At 30.2% G+C, this 16,901-nt stretch overlaps 3 protein-coding genes across 7 annotated transcripts in view; all 3 read right to left on the bottom strand.

Annotated features, from left to right (window-relative positions):
• Window positions 1-8,512, bottom strand: part of LOC7496598 (2-oxoglutarate-dependent dioxygenase 19) — a 17,353-nt gene extending 8,841 nt beyond the window's left edge. The window contains exons 1-6 of one of the 4 annotated variants that reach the window (XM_052448273.1): window positions 8,450-8,512; window positions 5,140-5,279; window positions 5,011-5,038; window positions 4,455-4,690; window positions 3,929-4,256; window positions 3,324-3,808 (exon numbers count right to left, since the gene is read on the bottom strand). In XM_052448273.1, coding sequence (XP_052304233.1) covers window positions 3,488-3,808; window positions 3,929-4,256; window positions 4,455-4,690; window positions 5,011-5,038; window positions 5,140-5,147 — 921 coding nt within the window. In that variant the 5' untranslated portion in view covers window positions 5,148-5,279; window positions 8,450-8,512 and the 3' untranslated portion in view covers window positions 3,324-3,487. Of the gene's footprint in view, window positions 1-3,323; window positions 3,809-3,928; window positions 4,257-4,454; window positions 4,691-5,010; window positions 5,364-8,449 lie in introns of those variants that run through there. The other 3 variants (XM_024588822.2, XM_052448271.1, XM_052448272.1) reach the window with 3 other exon arrangements.
• Window positions 1-8,529, bottom strand: part of LOC18107053 (uncharacterized) — a 25,544-nt gene extending 17,015 nt beyond the window's left edge. The window contains exon 1 of the mRNA XM_052448276.1: window positions 8,395-8,529. Coding sequence (XP_052304236.1) covers window positions 8,395-8,505 — 111 coding nt within the window. The 5' untranslated portion in view covers window positions 8,506-8,529. The remainder of the gene's footprint in view (window positions 1-8,394) is intronic.
• Window positions 3,324-16,756, bottom strand: LOC112324703 (2-oxoglutarate-dependent dioxygenase 19). Of its 2 annotated transcripts, XM_052448277.1 has the most exons (5): window positions 16,481-16,756; window positions 15,992-16,227; window positions 15,466-15,793; window positions 15,052-15,345; window positions 3,324-3,516 (listed from the first exon to the last, which is right to left on the bottom strand). In XM_052448277.1, the coding sequence occupies exons 1-4, from the start codon at window positions 16,754-16,756 to the stop codon at window positions 15,085-15,087; spliced, it is 1,101 nt and encodes a 366-aa protein (XP_052304237.1). In that variant the 3' UTR covers window positions 3,324-3,516; window positions 15,052-15,084. The 2 variants fall into 2 exon arrangements, with proteins under 2 accessions (XP_052304237.1, XP_024444592.2); XM_024588824.2 differs by lacking the exon at window positions 3,324-3,516 and having other exon boundaries at window positions 14,859-15,345.
• Window positions 16,757-16,901: the final 145 nt, after the last annotated feature.

Below are 16,901 nucleotides of genomic sequence, written 5' to 3' on the forward strand. Positions count from 1 at the left end.
TGTTGGTTTTCAATTTTGTCTTTCAATTAACATTTTTATTTTTTTTATTTTTCCCTCATTCTTTTGATTTCTTTTCCTTTTGTTGAAGTTTTTTTTTTCTTCAATTTAATTTTTTTAGATGCCCTTGTTTTTTTAATTTTAATTTTCACCCTCATTCTTTCAATTATATTTGTTATGTCGTCGATTTTTTCCCTGATCACACCCTTTGGTGTTTGATTTTTCGGGATTATATTTCATCATTTTTCTATTTTTCATCCTTGGTCCTTTTACAAAAAACATTTATGATTTCAATTCAGTCTTTAAATTATAATTTGTCATATATTTTTTTTTTCAATTTGATCCTTATTTTTTTGATTTCTCATTTTGATCATTGACTTTTTTGTTAGAGTTTTGTTGGTTTTCAATTTTGTCTTTTAATCAACATTTATGTTTTTTTTTTTATAATTTTTCCCTCATTCTTTTGATTTTTTTTCCTTTTGTTGAAGTTTTGTTTTCTTCAATTTAATTTTTTTAGATGCCCTTGTTTTTTTAATTTTAATTTTCACCCTCATTTTTTTAATTATATTTTTTATGTAGTCGATGTTTTCCCCGATCACACCCTTCGGTGTTTGATTTTTTGGGATTATATTTCATCATTTTTCTATTTTTCATGCTTTTGATTTAATCATACGAGTCACATGTTTTAAGTGTTAATATGATTAGTTTTCCCTCATTTTCTTTTATGATTTTATCATTCTACATTATTTGTTTTTGAAAAAATAGATTTGTAGTTAGCTTCAATTTCTATTCAATTGATTTGTCTCGATCTCATTACTTATACCACAGGTTTCACAAGTCTTTTTTGGATGAAGATTTTTTTATTTTATTGTATGCAGATAAGTTTTGTTTTGTAAAAAAAATAGTTATTTTGAAATAATATTTTGAATATGTTCATCCATGCATATTTTGTTTTCCTTTTATTTTATTAACTCAGTTTCATATGTGTTTTTATTTCTATTATCTTTGGTTGATTTTAATAAATAAGTTTAGTGGACACAAACGAGTAAATTATTTTAATCTACATTCATCTATCAATTTTTTCGCTTTCTCTTTTAGTTATTATTAACGAATTTTTTTATTTATATGCATAGATTATTATTAGATGTTTGGATAAACTTTTTGATTTATACTTAGAATTCTTTTTATGTAAAAATACATATCAAAATAGTCTTTGTAGTCGAGTTTTTTTCTTAAAAATAAATTACAACCCGTTATAGAGCGCAGGTCAGATCAAATTTTTATTTCTCTCTAATTGCTTTTTTTCGCTCTCATATTTTTAGATGCTTTTTTTTTCATGAATTCATTTTCTAAACATTTGATTTATTAGAGATTCAGTTTCATATGATCTTATCGTTCTGCAATTGTTTTTATTTTTTTAAAAAATATTGGTTTGGTGGTTATTTTCAATTTCTTTTCTATGAGTTTATTTTGATCTCATGATCTAAGTCACGAGTTTTGCATGTTATTTTTTAATATAAGGGTTTTTTTAGAATTATTTTGTTTGAGTTTGATTTTTCAAGATATTATCCTAATTCATTTATAATTCTTTTTTTATTTATACAAAGGAAGTTTATTTTTAAAAATAAAAAATATTCATTTTTAAATAATATTATTGATTTATTTGGCCTTGCATATTTTTTATAAGACGTGAGTTTATTCAATCATTTTTATTTGTGTTTATCTTTTAAGTCATAAATTTTTTAGGATATGAATATATCTTTTATTGATTAAGTAAACAAACTTAGTCAACATAATCGAGTGAATGTCTTATTTTGTGTGATTAAATATCTTAATCTGCATTTATCTCTTAATTTTCTCAATCTCTCTTTTGGTTATTGTCAATGATTTTTTTTCTCATTTATTTACATAAATGATTATTGATTTATTTAATTAGATGTTTGCATTGGCTTTTCAATTTACACTTTAATTGTTTTATGTTAAAAAACACAAAAAAAACAACCTACATATCCAATATTTTTTTGGAAAAATACCCACGACATAACACGAGTTAAATGACTAGTTTGAGTGCTATGCAGAGTGGAAACGAATTAGAACTTTGTCTTTTGGTACAAATATTTTAATTGGATAGGTTGTGTCTGATTACTATAACAGGGGAGACAAACACTAAGAGTATGAGACATAGAACAAAAATTTACTTCAAAACTGTTTTAACAGATTTATTTTATGTCTTTCTTCATCTCTCTAACTAAATATATTTTTATCTTTTAGATAGTATTTAATTACTATCACATGATAAAAGAAACAAAAATATTTTTAGTTAAAAAGATAGAGATATAAAAATAAATTTGTTCCTTGATAAGTTTAGAATGAGTTTCTATACTTCCAAAACAGGAGGTGTAAAGAGGGCATGTCTTCAAATATAATATTTTTTATTCATAAAATATCATTGTAAAAAACTTTCAATTCTAAAATTATCAAACTAAGATATGTATGGATAAAAATAATTATTATCATAGTTTTAAAACTTAACTTGAGGGTCAATACGAAACAAAGTCTAGGTCATAATTCGGGAGAGTCAACTTGGATTGACTTAGGTAAAAGTAAGAATAAAAATTATTATTATTATAATTTTAAAACCCGACCCAGGGTTGATCTAGGATAAAGCTTAGGTCATAGATTTGAAGAGTCAACTCAAATTGACCGGGTTCATATAAGAATAAAAAAAATTATTATCATAGTTTTAAAACACGACTCGAGAGTTTACTCGAGACGAAGTTTGGATCACGGGTCGAGAGGGTCAACCAGGTTCATTTGTGTTAACGTATAGATAATAGTAATTATTATTATAATTTTAAAACTCGATCTGAGAGTTAAACCAAGACAATGCCCGAGCCAGGAGGACAACCTAAATTGACCCAAAATCTTTTTTTTTAAATAATAGTAATCAAAGTACTTTGTTTTGACAAAAATAATTTTAAAAAGTCAACATATTTTTATCCATATTTTATTTTAGATCGATCCAAATTTTTACCCCATCAAGTCAGATCAATTTTCCCTTTATGTTTTTAAATTCAGATTAGTTCAGGTCCATATCTTGGGTCAGCTGGGTATCACATCAACCTGACGGGAGAGCTCCCTAGAGGTAAGAAATGATGCCTCAGGGAGATAAAACAAGAGAAAGTCCTTTTTTTGACATGAAATTTCTCACGGTGGAAAACAACAGCTAAAGCCCCTGTCATTTGCAGCAGGGCAGCCAGTGTAATAGCATGCATGGAACAACGCAAACGAATTGCGTGAAGAAACATAGCTATAAAAGAGGGCACTGCAAACAAGAAGCACATAATATTTTGCTTTCCTGAGCTCCACTGTCTACATAACAAGCAAGAGTGAGATGGTCTTAAGACCTTAAGACCGACCCACTTCTTATATTTTACAAGAAGTCTTTATTTTGATTACAATCACATTCTTCATCCATTCATTTTCGCATTCATGAAATCATAGAAGTATCATTATTACCTTCATGGTTTGGTACACACACAGAAGCAGTAGCTAAACTGCTGGATCGAACTCGGTCCAAGCAAGATTTCCCATCCAGCTTGTTGCTTTGCTGAAGTTCCAGGTAGTCTTTGTATTTCATGCCAACGTATGCTGCTGGTTCATTGCCTTTACTGCTCACTAATAACTCTGTTGCTGGGCTAACGACTGAGTCTAGTGATGGTCCATGTATCATAGCTATGGATATCCTTGTAGCCTTGCTGTTCACCATTGCTCGGTGCAGAACACTCTTGTACCTTCCATTGCTCAAAATCTAGTAACAAAAAAACACGAACTTCACATTTTTAACAGGATTATTAAGCCTTAGGAATCTTGGATCGACTCCAAGCCTAACTGTAAAAAAGGATAACATGACCAGGAAGTCAGAATGCACCTCAAGGTGATCTCCAGTGTTAACCAGGAAGGAGTTGGGGAGGGCACAGACATTGACCCACTTCCCTTCGTGTTGAATTTGAAGGCCACCAATTCCATTGTAGATTAGAAGTGTCAACAAGCCATGATCTGAATGAGGGGGCAAGCCCATTGCAAGCTCTGGCTGTGGACAAGTTGGATACAAGTTTGCAACAAATATTTGTTTCCCCTGTTCCAAATTCAGTGCCTTGTCTATATAGCTTCCTTCCAATCCCAAACTTTCGGATATTCCTTTCAGTAACCCCCTTGCTACTTCTCTAACTCTTTGGGAGTACTCTAATGAAATCTCACTACATAAAAAAAGATCCAACCAAAAACTTGAAATTCTATAAGCTTAAGATTCCTCTACTTTAATCATGATTTTTCTCACAAGATTCTGTCTTATCTCAAAAGAAAAAGAATATCTTTTCACCTTTGAATTCACTTGAACGGAACACGCATTAGAACTAAAAGCTACTAATGAAGGGGGTAATGATCGTTTTATTTACCTGAGGCCAGCAGGTTTGGTAGGTGAGTAGAACACAGGATGTACAAAGAACTTAAGAAAATCCCTCCAATAGAAAGCCTTTTCCACTGAAACATTACAGCTGGTGCCAGACCTTATTGGGTCCAATACATGGTTCCCTTTAAACTCTTGCTTCTCCTCTTCTGGCAGATCAAAAAAACCTTTACACCCATCCAGTATCGAGCTGAGAAGGTTCTCTGGCACCCCATGATTGATCACCTAATAATTAAGAAATATGAAGGATGGAAGTTTCTTTTACGTTATAAATCAAAGAAAAATACCTAGTTCTCTTGCTCTGTTTTTCGCATTTGCATTCCCCAGTTATATATCTAATAACTTTTACTTATATTTAATAGTTTGTTTAAAGTTTTTTACAAATGAATATGTGTAACAAAATACAGAGCATGGCATGCACTTGTCAACTAGTTCAGTCCTCAAAGTTGCTGAGAGAGTCATTCGACATCACGTCAAGCCATCAAAGATCAAATTTCTATAACATGAAGAGCTTTACTTGCTACATGAAAAGAGATGAGATATACCATGAAGAAGCCCCAGTCCTGACAGGCTCTGCCAAGTTCATGAACTGTTTTAGACCGTTGATCGGGAGTGCCTGAAATAAGAAGAGAGTAATCTATGACAGGAATGGATCCTTCTGGGACACAAATTACCTGGTCATGGAGATCAGGAGTGAAGGTGTGAGTGGCGGGGATGGAGGTGAGACCAGGAGATTCAGCTAACGTTTTGATGCTTGATATCTTGGTAGGTTGACTAGGAAATGCTTGGGAGGGAAGAAGGGAAGCTGTTTCAGCTGCCATTGAGAGAGGGATAAGAAGTGAGAGAGAGCTGAATGATTTGGATGTGGGTATGCACGCTCATCTAATTAAGGCAATATGATAAGTATCATTTTTGTATATGGACAAAGGACTTGCTTGTCCGGTGGCTTCATGTCAACTGGCAATTTTCAAGCTTTGTTTCTCTGTCCTTTCATCAAGTGTGGACAAGGACAAGGACAAGGTTGTCCCACAGTTGGTAATTTGCAAATTTGTTTAAGAGATGGTGGAGGCCCACAGTTGTGGACTAAAGGAACTTTTATAATTAGTAATATCTTCTGTTTTTTTTAATGTTAAATTATATTTTTTAAATTTTTTTTTATTTTTTTAAAGGGTTTTAAATTAATATTTTTTAGTGTTTTTTTATTATTTTGACATGTTAATATATAAAAAAAATTATTTTAATATATTTTCAAGAAAATTTTTTTTTAAAAAGCAACGTCTAACACATTTACAAATAAACTCTTTAGGTATTTTTCAAAAGTGTGTTTGTTTTTTTAAAAATATTAAATTGATTTTTTTAGTTTTTTTTTATAATTTTAATATACTAATATTAAAAATAAAAAAATAAAAAATATTATTTAAATATATTTTTAAATAAAAAATATTTTTTAAAAAATACTTTACACCTTAATACTAAACATTTAAAGCATTGTAAAGATATAAAAAACCTCTTATTTATTTATTTATTATTATTAAGATGCTGCTCGATACATTGAACCCAAATACGAAGAGAAGTGGATATTTCTTTGTTCTTTCATGGAGTGAGATATTTAATAAGTAAAATTAGATTAAATCTTTTAAAGTTTGTTATATTTATATTATAGGTTTTTTTTTGTTTTTAACTTTTTTTAATTTAATAATATGATAACAAAAATAAATGCTTATAAAATTAAACACCAACTACATATCTGGATGTTTGTTTGAGACTATAATAAACTTATAAAAAACAAATCAAAATAATTTATAAAGACCAAATCAAAATCAACATAATATTAAAAAATAAAATTAAAAGAAAAATAAATTCAATTGAAGGGAAATATATATATATATATATATATATATATATATATATATATATATATATATATATATATATATATATATAAAGGCAGCTCCTTCACTATTTATATGGACAGTGAAGGAGTTGGGTTCACCTCATAGTTCTAGTAGAGTAGATAACAAAAATAAATTATCATAAATTGAATATCAATTGAATAACAAAATGTTTGTTTGAGATTAAGATAAATCCATAAAAAACAAACAAAAAAATTACAAAGATCAATTTAAAATCAATATAATATTGAAATAAAAATAAAAATAAAAATGCTAAAAAAATTCAATTAAAAGAAAAAATATATAATAGAACTTTTAAAAAATATATATAAAGAAATAGAGGTAGCTCTGTCCATATGAACAATGAAAGAGTTGGATTCTCCCAAATTATTTTAGTAGAGTTGGTAATATGTCCTGTCAAATATGTGTCTTAGTAACTATAATTTTAACTTCTAAAATAATTATTTTTTATGTTCTTTTCAAAATAATAATAAGATGAAAATGGACTAAAAACAAATTAAAGCTATGTTTTGAGAAATTTGTTTTATCTTAAATTGGTTCAAGTCTATACTTTAAAATATATATTTTCTTATATAATATATTTTAAAGGATCTAACTTGCCATATCTATAATTACCACATTTTTTAGTTCTTCGTACATACCTTTAATTGTGAAGTTATTTAATCATAAAACAATAATGCAATACTAGTAATAATATATGATTTATAGTACATTATTTTTGGTACCATTAAAATTTAGGATTATTATTCATTAAGTAACTTATACATAAAATTCTCAATATCTACCAATTCCAGTTTGTAATGAAAAAAAAATTATGACTTGTATATTAAGAAAATGAAGTCATAGTACTTAGGCTTAACTTTTCTTTCTTGTATGTCCTTTTTTTTTCATAAAAAATTAAAAAATATACATTTTAATAATTATTTTTATTTTTAGAAAAAAATTTATTAAAGTCGTGAAAGAATTTTTTATTTCAATTTCAATTGTTTTTCTTTTTGGAACTAATTTCAGGGCGTTTTGGGTTGAGAAATTAGTTTACTAAGGTTTTAAAGGTGTTTTTTAGAACTCATCATAAATAATTTTCTTTTTCTATTTATTTATTTGGTGACTTTCATGTGAGGGTTTAAAAACTAGTTTTAAAATATTATTAAACCCAACCAGATCCATAACAAGTGATAAATTTGACAGGTTAACCTAGATTTCTTTAGTCGATACAAGATGTCGTTATCTCAATATTAAAAAAACAATTGCACCTTGAGTTTTAAGTCAACCCGGTTTTGATTGGATTGTTTGAGTCGTCTTTAGACCCACCAAGTCTACCAAATCACATAGAGTTAACCCTCACAAAGTTTAATTTAAAATTTAGGAGATGCAAAGAGCTGAGTTGAGAGATTTTTAGATTGACATGCTAAACTGAGTTCAATGACACCGCAAAAGAGTTCTCCATGATAATGCACGAGTGTTGGATGTTCGAATTTTTTTAATAAACTCACATCATAATTATCATATTGTTATTTTTTTAAAATTAATGTTAAAAAGTTGTTAAGCAAGTTCTAATAATACAAAGACAAAGATCTTGAGCTCACAATTAAAATGCTACATGTTAATAAATGTTAAATAGAGTTTTGATAAAAAAAAATCTCTAATCTTGAATTTATAATAATAAAAAATTTCTTGCTAATAAAAAACAAGAGAATAACATCTAAAAAACTTCTCTTTTATGTTCAAATATTTCTTGATTTGACTCACGTTGAAGTGCATGCCAATCAATAATCTAGTATTTAACTATAAGTCAAAAATCAAAATTTATTTTTCTATTGTTATGACAGTATTTTAAATAAAAAATATGTTTGAGAAAAAAATGAAAGCCTTTTATTTTAAATAATGAATATAATATGTGTTATAATTAATAAAATAAACTATAAATTAAATCTTAGTTAAACCAAAAATTTATTAATTTAATATTTTTAAAGCCAAATACACTTTTAAAATACAAATAAAATATTTTAAAAGAAGGTACTCGACAAAAGATTCTGGAAGTTCATGGATTATTGTTTTAATGGATACTGACTTGAATTTTGGGTACCATTCCTGAATCTGGCAACAATTCACATCTTCTTCCTTCATTGTCCCTGGTTTAATTGCTTCTCCTGCTATCTGGTATAGAACAAGATATGCACATCATTAGCAACTATCATATATTATTTCATCATATATTCTGTTCTTTCAACTCAATCTACTAATAGATGGGATTGCTTGACTCTTTCAAGGTCAATTTTGAAGAAAATGATGTGATCAACCACCAGTTCATGGTTGTGTTCCCACAGAAATCATGCAACAATTCTCCTTTTGTTGTGTTTCCATTCCATAAACGATAAAATCATGTTAAACTAAAATTCTTTGCGTATCCCTTGTCAAAGCCTTCACTATGGCACCTAACATAAACAAGCAGCTTTCATGTAGCAAAAAAATAGGAGCCAAGGAACTAATCTCATATAAAACTCAGAATCTACAGAAGAATGAACGTTAAAAAACTAGACCTAACAGTTAGCAGCATGTGCGCTCATGACAAGGTGAAAAGATTTCCATACAAAAATTACTAAATTTGGTCCCAACTATTTTTACAGGTTGCATATATTGCAATATCCATCATCAACGTATCTTTGAATTCCCAGGCTCCAGCAATAGAAACTTATATCCACAGAAGCTATTCAACTGCATAGACCGTTTTCAATCCAAAAATACAGGAAAAATCACAATACTTCGAGAGCTGATATACGCGGATTTGACACTCCTAGAGGACATGTAATAGGTGTTATACCAACCTGACATTTCCCAGCATATGTACTACTAAGAGTCACCAATTCAATTGGCAGTTCAAAGGATTCAAGAAACATATTATAGCAACATCCTGAAAACTGCTTGAAGCAATTCCTTATGAGCTGATAGATAGATTCTAACAAAGTGCTAGTATTGGACTTGAATCAATAACAGGTATCATCATGAAGTGAATGCCAACTAAACTATAATGCAGACACCATAAACATCTCAATGTAAGTTTCATGCATCAACAGTGCAAGAACTCAATACCAAAACACAACAGATATTTCAGTAATCCCATCAAGATTTTTTCTACAATTTCTACACTTTAAAGCACACAATCATTTTCTGTGGGGAAAATTCATATAACCAAGATGATACTCCAGCCATGCCTTACCAACACTAAATATCTTTGCTCGTTCAAAGAAGAATTAGACAGAAAATGAATAGCCCACATGAGAGAAACATCAAACCTGAAAGCATAAAATCCTAATAAAACTTAAGCATGTTGTAGAAATCTGCAAAGACTCGAACTTTACACAAACATGTTGAAATTCAACAAGCAAAATCTGTCTTAAATAGAAAACCCAGAAGAGTTACAGTGATTCTCGTTCTTACTTGTGTATAATGTTGTGATTTTGGAGAAACTGAGGTGAGGAAGAGAGTTTTGCGTGGCGAAAGGCTAGTGCTTTATTAGTTTTTCAGAAGGCGCTGTGATTTTTTACAGCAGAAGAAAGCCGGGAATTTTAGCAGGTGGTAGTGCTGGGAATTGAGAGTAATTACCAAGGATAAAATAGGAAACCAGGTAGCGAAGTCGTAACCGACATGCCGTTTATATCAACTGAAGTGAACTACATGTAGTTCCCTGTTTGTTTAAATTGCTTTTCTGTAAACTACATGTCATTCATTCAAAATTTGCTTACAGCCTCTCCCACTCTAAGTTATTTCCTCTCCTCGTATAATACTATTTTTTTTAATCTATATTTTTCTTTACAATTTCAATTTCATCATATTTTTTAGGGTAGATTGAACTTTATAATTTTCTCAATTTATTTTTTATGAGAATATTTATACTTATGACCACCACCATATGTTTGACTAATTAACATGATTTTTTTTTCTTTTTCTAATTGAATTTTTTTTTTAATTTCATTTTTCAATATTGGCTCAATTAAAAATTAGACTTTATGATTTATTTCGGTCTGATTTCTAACCTATCTCATGACTTAAGTCACGAATGAGTTAATATTTGAAGTTAATTTCGTTTAATAGGATGACTCTTCTTAATACTGTAACATGGACAAGATCCAGTGTAACATGTCTTTTCTTTTACATCAAACAATTATATTATTATTGAATACTCTAAATAACATGGGAAAACTATTGTACGTGTTCATTGTAGATTAAGACACAATCTACTGTGGACCGTGGATTTTCTCATTTTCAAAGGCTTGGGGTGGGGGTGTTTTTTTCTTTTCATAGAAAGTAACATTCTTATTCTGCCCTATGATTGAAAAAAATAGAAGTCTTTGATTTAAGGATATTTGATCTTTTTTATATGCTTATTAGTAATTAAAGGATTGAACGGGAATATGTTAGTCTTTTTAATTTTAATTGTACAATAAAAAAACTATTAAACTTGTTGACCAATAGCTTTTTTTACATCTTACAATCTTTTGAATAGCAAAAAGAAACTTCTTTACCCTGAAGGTAAAAAATTATTGAGCTGTTGCCAAGGGTATTTTAGGGTTTTCGCTTCTTAAGTTATAGAAAAAATATGCATTTACCCTTAGAAAAGACAAAAGGTCATTTATGCATTGAGGGGTGTTTTAATACTTCCACATTTGTTTATTTGTTATTTCCAGGTTAATGAGTGGCGTTTTAATAATTTTCCATTGATTTTTGTTTTATTTTTTTAATTTGAAAAGGTGCTAGCACGTGTGGTTATGCGATATCGCGTTGGTGTCGTCCACGCTCTTTAGGTGGCGCGTGCGAAGTCTTCTACTGTCTTTAGAAGCGCCACTGTGTCCCCTTTCTCCTGGTATAGTGTGTGATGGTGGTTGATTGACATTTTATCGTTGGTTAGCATTTCTTTTTTTTCTTCCTTCTTGTCTCTATCTCCTAGAGTAAGTACATGTTTGTCCTCCTTTCTTTTTCTTCCTTTTTCAATTCCAATCTTTATATTTTAGACGACTTAATGTTGTTTTTGGCCCTTTTATAAAAGTTTTTTATAATTTCAATTCAGTCCTTAAATTACAATTTATTATATTTTTTTTTTCAATTCAATCCTTTTTTTTTTCTTATTTTGACCCTTGGCTCTTTTGTTGGAGTTTTATTGGTTTTCAATTTTGTCCTTCAATTAACATTTATGTTTTTTTTTTTAATTTAGCTCTCATTCTTTTTATTTTTTTTTTGTTGAAGTTTTTTTTCAATTTAACCCTCCAATTTAATTTTTTTAGATGCCCTCATTTTTTTTTAATTTCAGTTTTTACCCTTATTCTCTTGATTTTTTTTATGTAATCGATTTTTTTCTCGATTACATCCTTTGGTGTTTGATTTGTTCGAGATTAGGTTTTGTCATTTTCCTATTTTTCATGCTTTCGATTTAATCATACAGGTCACAAGTTTTAAGTGTTAATGTGATTAGAAATCCTTTTTTCTCTCATTTTCTTTTATAATTTTATCATTCTACATTATTTGTTTTTGAAAAAAAGGTTTTATGGTTATCTTTAATTTATATTCAATCAATTTGTCTTAATCTCATTACTTAGACCACGGGTTTTGCAAGTCTTTATTGAATAATGTTTTTTTTTAATTAATTTTTGGAGATTTTTTATTCTATTGTTTTTAATTTATTTTATACAAATAAGTTTTGTTTTGTAAAAAAATAGTTATTTTGAAATAATATATCAAATATGTCCAGGAATGGATATTTTTCTCCTTTTTATTTTATTAACTCAGTTTCATATGTTTTTTTTATTTTTATTATCTTTGATTGCTTTTAATAAACAAGTTCAATGGATATAAACAAGTAAATTATCTTGATCTATATTCATCTTTTAATTTTTCTACTTTCTCTTTTAGTTATTATTAACGATTTTATTTATTTATTTGCATAGATTATTATTAGATGTTCGGATAAACTTTTTTATTTTCACTTTATGATTCTTTTTATGTAAAAAAAAACATATCAAAATAGTCTTTATACTCAAGTGTTTTTCTTTTAAAACTCAATTAGAACTCACTACGGAGCACATGTTAGATCAAACTTTTATTTCACCCTAATTGTTTTTTTTTTCACCCTCATTTTTGTTAGATGCTTTTTTTTTCATGTAATCATCTTTTGAACATTTAATTTGTTGGGGATTCGGCTTCATATGATCTTATTGTTTTGTAGTTTTTTTATAAAAATATTGATATGGTGATTATCTTCAATTTCTTTTCTATGAGTTTATCCCGATCCCATGATCCAGGTCACGGGTTTTGCATGCCATTTTTAATATAAGGGTTTTTTTAGAATCGTTTTATTTGTGTTTGATTTTTCAAGATATTATTCTAATTCATTTGTAATTTTTTTTATTTATACAAATAAAGTTTTTTTTTCAAAATATAAAATATTCATTTTAAATAACATTGTTGGTTTGTTTGCCCTTGCATTTTTTTTTGTGTTTTAATAAATTTCAAAATAAATTTTTTTTTGTGTTTTAAATAGGACATGAGTGTATTCAGTCATTTTCATTTGTGTTTATTTTTTAGGTCGTGAGTTTTTTAGGATGTGGATATATCTTTTATTAATTAAGTAAACAATCAAGTGAATGTCTTATTTTGTGTGATTGAATACCTTGATCTACATTCATCTCTTAATTTTCTCACTTTCTTTTTTGGTTATTGTCAATGATTTTTTCTCATTTATTTACACAAATTATTATCAATTTATTTAGTTAGATACTTGTATTGGCTTTTCAATTTATACTTTATTTTTTTATGTTGAAAAACACATTGAAAATTTTAGGTAGCATTTAATTATTATCTTGTGATAAAATAGACAAAAATATGTTTAGTTGAAGAGATAAAAATATAAAAATAAATTTTTTCCTTGATAATTTTGGAGTGAGTTTCTATACTTCCAAAACATGAGATATAAAAAGGCATATCTTCTAAGACAATGTTTTTTGTTTTTTATTCATAAAATATTATTGTAAAAAACTCTCAATTCTAAAATTATCAATCTAAGATATGTACAGATCAAAATGATTATTATCATAGTTTTAAAACTTAACTTGGAGGTCGATTCGGAGCAAGACCTGGATCACGGGTTAGGAGGGTCATCTTGGATTGATTTGGATCAACATAAAAATAAAAGTGATTATTATTATAATTTTAAAATCCGACTAGGGGCTGACCCAGGGCAAAGCCTGGGTCACGAATCTAGAGAGTTAACTCGTGTTGACTAGGTCAATATAAGAATAAAAATAGTTATTATCGTAGTTTTAAAATCCAACTTGAAAATTGACTCGGGGCAAGTTCTAGGTCACGAGTTGGAAGGGTCAAACAAGGTTGACTCGTGTCAATGCATAGATAAAAGTGATTGTTTAAATAATTTTAAAACTCAATCTGGGAGTTGAACCAAGACAAGGTCCGGGGCCAAGAGAACAACCTAGATTGACCCAAAATCTTCTTTTTAAAAAAATAATAATAATCAAAGTAACCTTGTTTTCATTATAATTTTTTTTTAAAAAAGTAAATATGTTTTTGACCCATGTTTTATCCCAGATCGATCCAGGTTTTTACCAGATCAGATCGAGTCAATCATTCCTCTATTTTTTTAAACTTGGACCGGTCAAGGTCCCTGGTCAACCTGTCATGTCAGTTTAGATTTTATAACTATGATTATTATAATTTTATTAATTAATTTCAACACTTAATATAAATTAAAAAAATTAGAATAAAAAATATTTTTTTATATTTTTTTTTATTTGTTTTTTTTTTTTTTGTATCCCGTAACAATAACGTAAATAACGTAGATGTTACTTCTATTGTATGTATAATTTCTGTCAGCCACGTTATCAGAGCTTCTCGAAGAGTTGCTTTGTTATCAGAGTTCCTGCCAACCTTAGGCTGATGGAATTGCTTTGTTATCAGAGGTTTTTTTTACATGCACAACCTTGGCAGCCTGAAAATGTACATGCACCATGCGCTGATAGTGAAAACTAGTTTGTCATGAATTGGGATAGTAACAATAAGAGAGAGAAGCAAAAACAAAACATACTATGATAATTTTGAGTTCAATCAATCATGAATTGCAGGACATGATTCAGTGTATGAACTCCATGGACATTGGATCTTGATTCAGAGAAAAGTTTGGTTCTTTCTGTTTTTACAATGATCAGATTCTTCCTGGATATAACTACACTAAAAGGACCTATTCGACCTGAAGCTTGTTTCCTGCTTTTGTTCTTCTGGAGAGCTCCCTAGAGGTAAGAAATGATGCCCCAGAGAGATAAAACAAGAGAAAGTCCTTTTTTTGACATGAAATTTCTCTCGGTGGATAACAAACAACAGCTAAAGTCCCTGTCATTTGCAGCAGGGCAGCCAGTGTAATAGCATGCATGGAACAACGCAAACCAACTGCGGGAAGAAACATAGCTATAAGAGGGCACTGCAGACACGAAGCACATAATATTTTGCTTTCCTGAGCTCCACTGTCTACATAACAAGCAAGAGTGAGATGGTCTTAAGACCTTAAGACCGACCCACTTCTTATATTTTACAAGAAGTCTTTATTTTGATTACAATCACATTCTTTATCCATTCATTTTCGCATTCATGAAATCACAGAAGTATCATTATTACTTTCATGGCTTGGTACACACACAGAAGCAGTAGCTAAACTGCTGGAATTCGAACTCGATCCAAGCAAGATTTCCCATCCAGCTTGTTGCTTTGCTGAAGTTCCAGGTAGTCTTTGTATTTCATGCCAACGTATGCTGCTGGCTCATTGCCTATACTGCTCACTAATAACTCTGGTGCTGGGCTAACGACTGAGTCTAGTGATGGTCCATGTGCCATAGCTATGGATATCCTTGTAGCCTTCCTGTTCACCATTGCTCGGTGCAGAACACTCTTGTACCTTCCATTGCTCAAAATCTAGTAACAAAAAAACAAGAACTTCGCATTTTTAACAGAATTATTAAGCCTTAGGAATCTTGGATCGACTCCAAGCCTAATTGTGATAAAGGATAACATGACCAGGAAGTCAGAATGCACCTCGAGGTGATCTCCAGTGTTAACCAGGAAGGAGTTGGGGAGGGCACCGACATCGACCCACTTCCCTTTGTGCTGAATTTGAAGGCCACCAATTCCATTTTGGATTAGGAGTGTCAAAAATCCATGATCTGAATGAGGGGGCATGCCCATTGCAAGCTCTGGCTGTGGACAAGTTGGATACAAGTTTGCAATAAATATTTGTTTCCCCTGTTCCAAATTCAGTGCCTTGTCTATGTAGCTTCCTTCCAATCCCAAACTTTCTGATATTCCTTTCAGTAACCCCCTTGCTACTTCTCTAACTCTTTGGGAGTACTCTAATGAAATCTCACTGCATAAAAAAAGATCCAACCAAAAACTTAAAATTCTATAAGATTAAGATCCCTCTACTTTAATCTTGAATTTTCTCACAAGATTCTGTCTTATCTAAAAAAAAAAGGAATATCTTTTCACCTTTGAATTCACTTGAAAGGAACACGCATTAGAACTAAAAGCTACTAATGAAGGGGGTGATGATCGTTTTATTTACCTGAGGCCAGCAGGTTTGGTAGGTGAGTAGAACACAGGATGTACAAAGACCTTGAGAAAATCCCTCCAATAGAAAGCCTTTTCCACTGAAACATTGAAGCTGGTGCCAGACCTTATTGGGTCCAATACATGGTTCCCTTTAAACTCTTGCTTCTCCTCTTCTGGCAGATCAAAAAAACCTTTACACCCATCAAGTATCGAGCTGAGAAGGTTCTCCGGCACCCCATGATTGATCACCTAATAATTAAGAAATATGAAGGCTGAAAGTTTCTTTTACGTTATAAATCAAAGAAAAACAACCTAGTTCTCTTGCTATGTTTTTCTTTTACTTGTATTTTTTTACAAAATACAGAGCATGGCATGCACTTGTCAACTAGTTCAGTCCTCAAAGTTGCTGAGAGAGTCATTCGACAACACGTCAAGCCATCAAAGATCAAATTTCTATAACATGAAGAGCTTTACTTGCTACATGAAAAGAGATGAGATATACCATGAAGAAGCCCCAGTCCTGACAGGCTCTGCCAAGTTCATGAACTATTTTAGACCGTTGATCGGGAGTGCCTGAAATAAGAAGAGAGTAATCTATGACAGGAATGGAGCCTTCTGGGACACAAGTTACGTGGTCATGGAGATCAGGAGTGAAGGTGTAAGTGGCGGGGATGGAGGTGAGACCAGGAGATTCAGCTAACGTTTTGATGCTTGTTATCTTGGTAGGTTGACTAGGAAATGCTTGGGAGGGCAGAAGGGAAGCTGTTTCAGCAGCCATTGAGAGAGGGAGAGGAAGTGAGAGAGAGCTGAATGATTTGGATGTGGATATGCACACTCATCTAATTAAGGCACTCTGATAAGTATCATTTTTGTATATGGACAAGGACTTGCTAGTCCGGTGGCTTCACGTCAACAACTTATGA

This window comes from Populus trichocarpa, chromosome 17 (assembly GCF_000002775.5).
Source record: "Populus trichocarpa isolate Nisqually-1 chromosome 17, P.trichocarpa_v4.1, whole genome shotgun sequence".
In the NCBI taxonomy this organism is placed as follows: Eukaryota; Viridiplantae; Streptophyta; class Magnoliopsida; order Malpighiales; family Salicaceae; genus Populus; species Populus trichocarpa.

Bases quoted from the DNA above. Each gene is read 5' to 3' on its own strand.
- LOC112324703 (XM_052448277.1), bottom strand. From the start codon at position 16,756: ATGGCTGCTGAAACAGCTTCCCTTCTGCCCTCCCAAGCATTTCCTAGT. The intron at 15,794-15,991 runs GTAAATAAAACG...TTTTTTATGCAG, and splicing joins ACCAAACCTGCTGGCCTCAG to TGAGATTTCATTAGAGTACT. The intron at 15,346-15,465 runs GTGCATTCTGAC...TTTTGTTACTAG, and splicing joins ACACTGGAGATCACCTCGAG to ATTTTGAGCAATGGAAGGTA.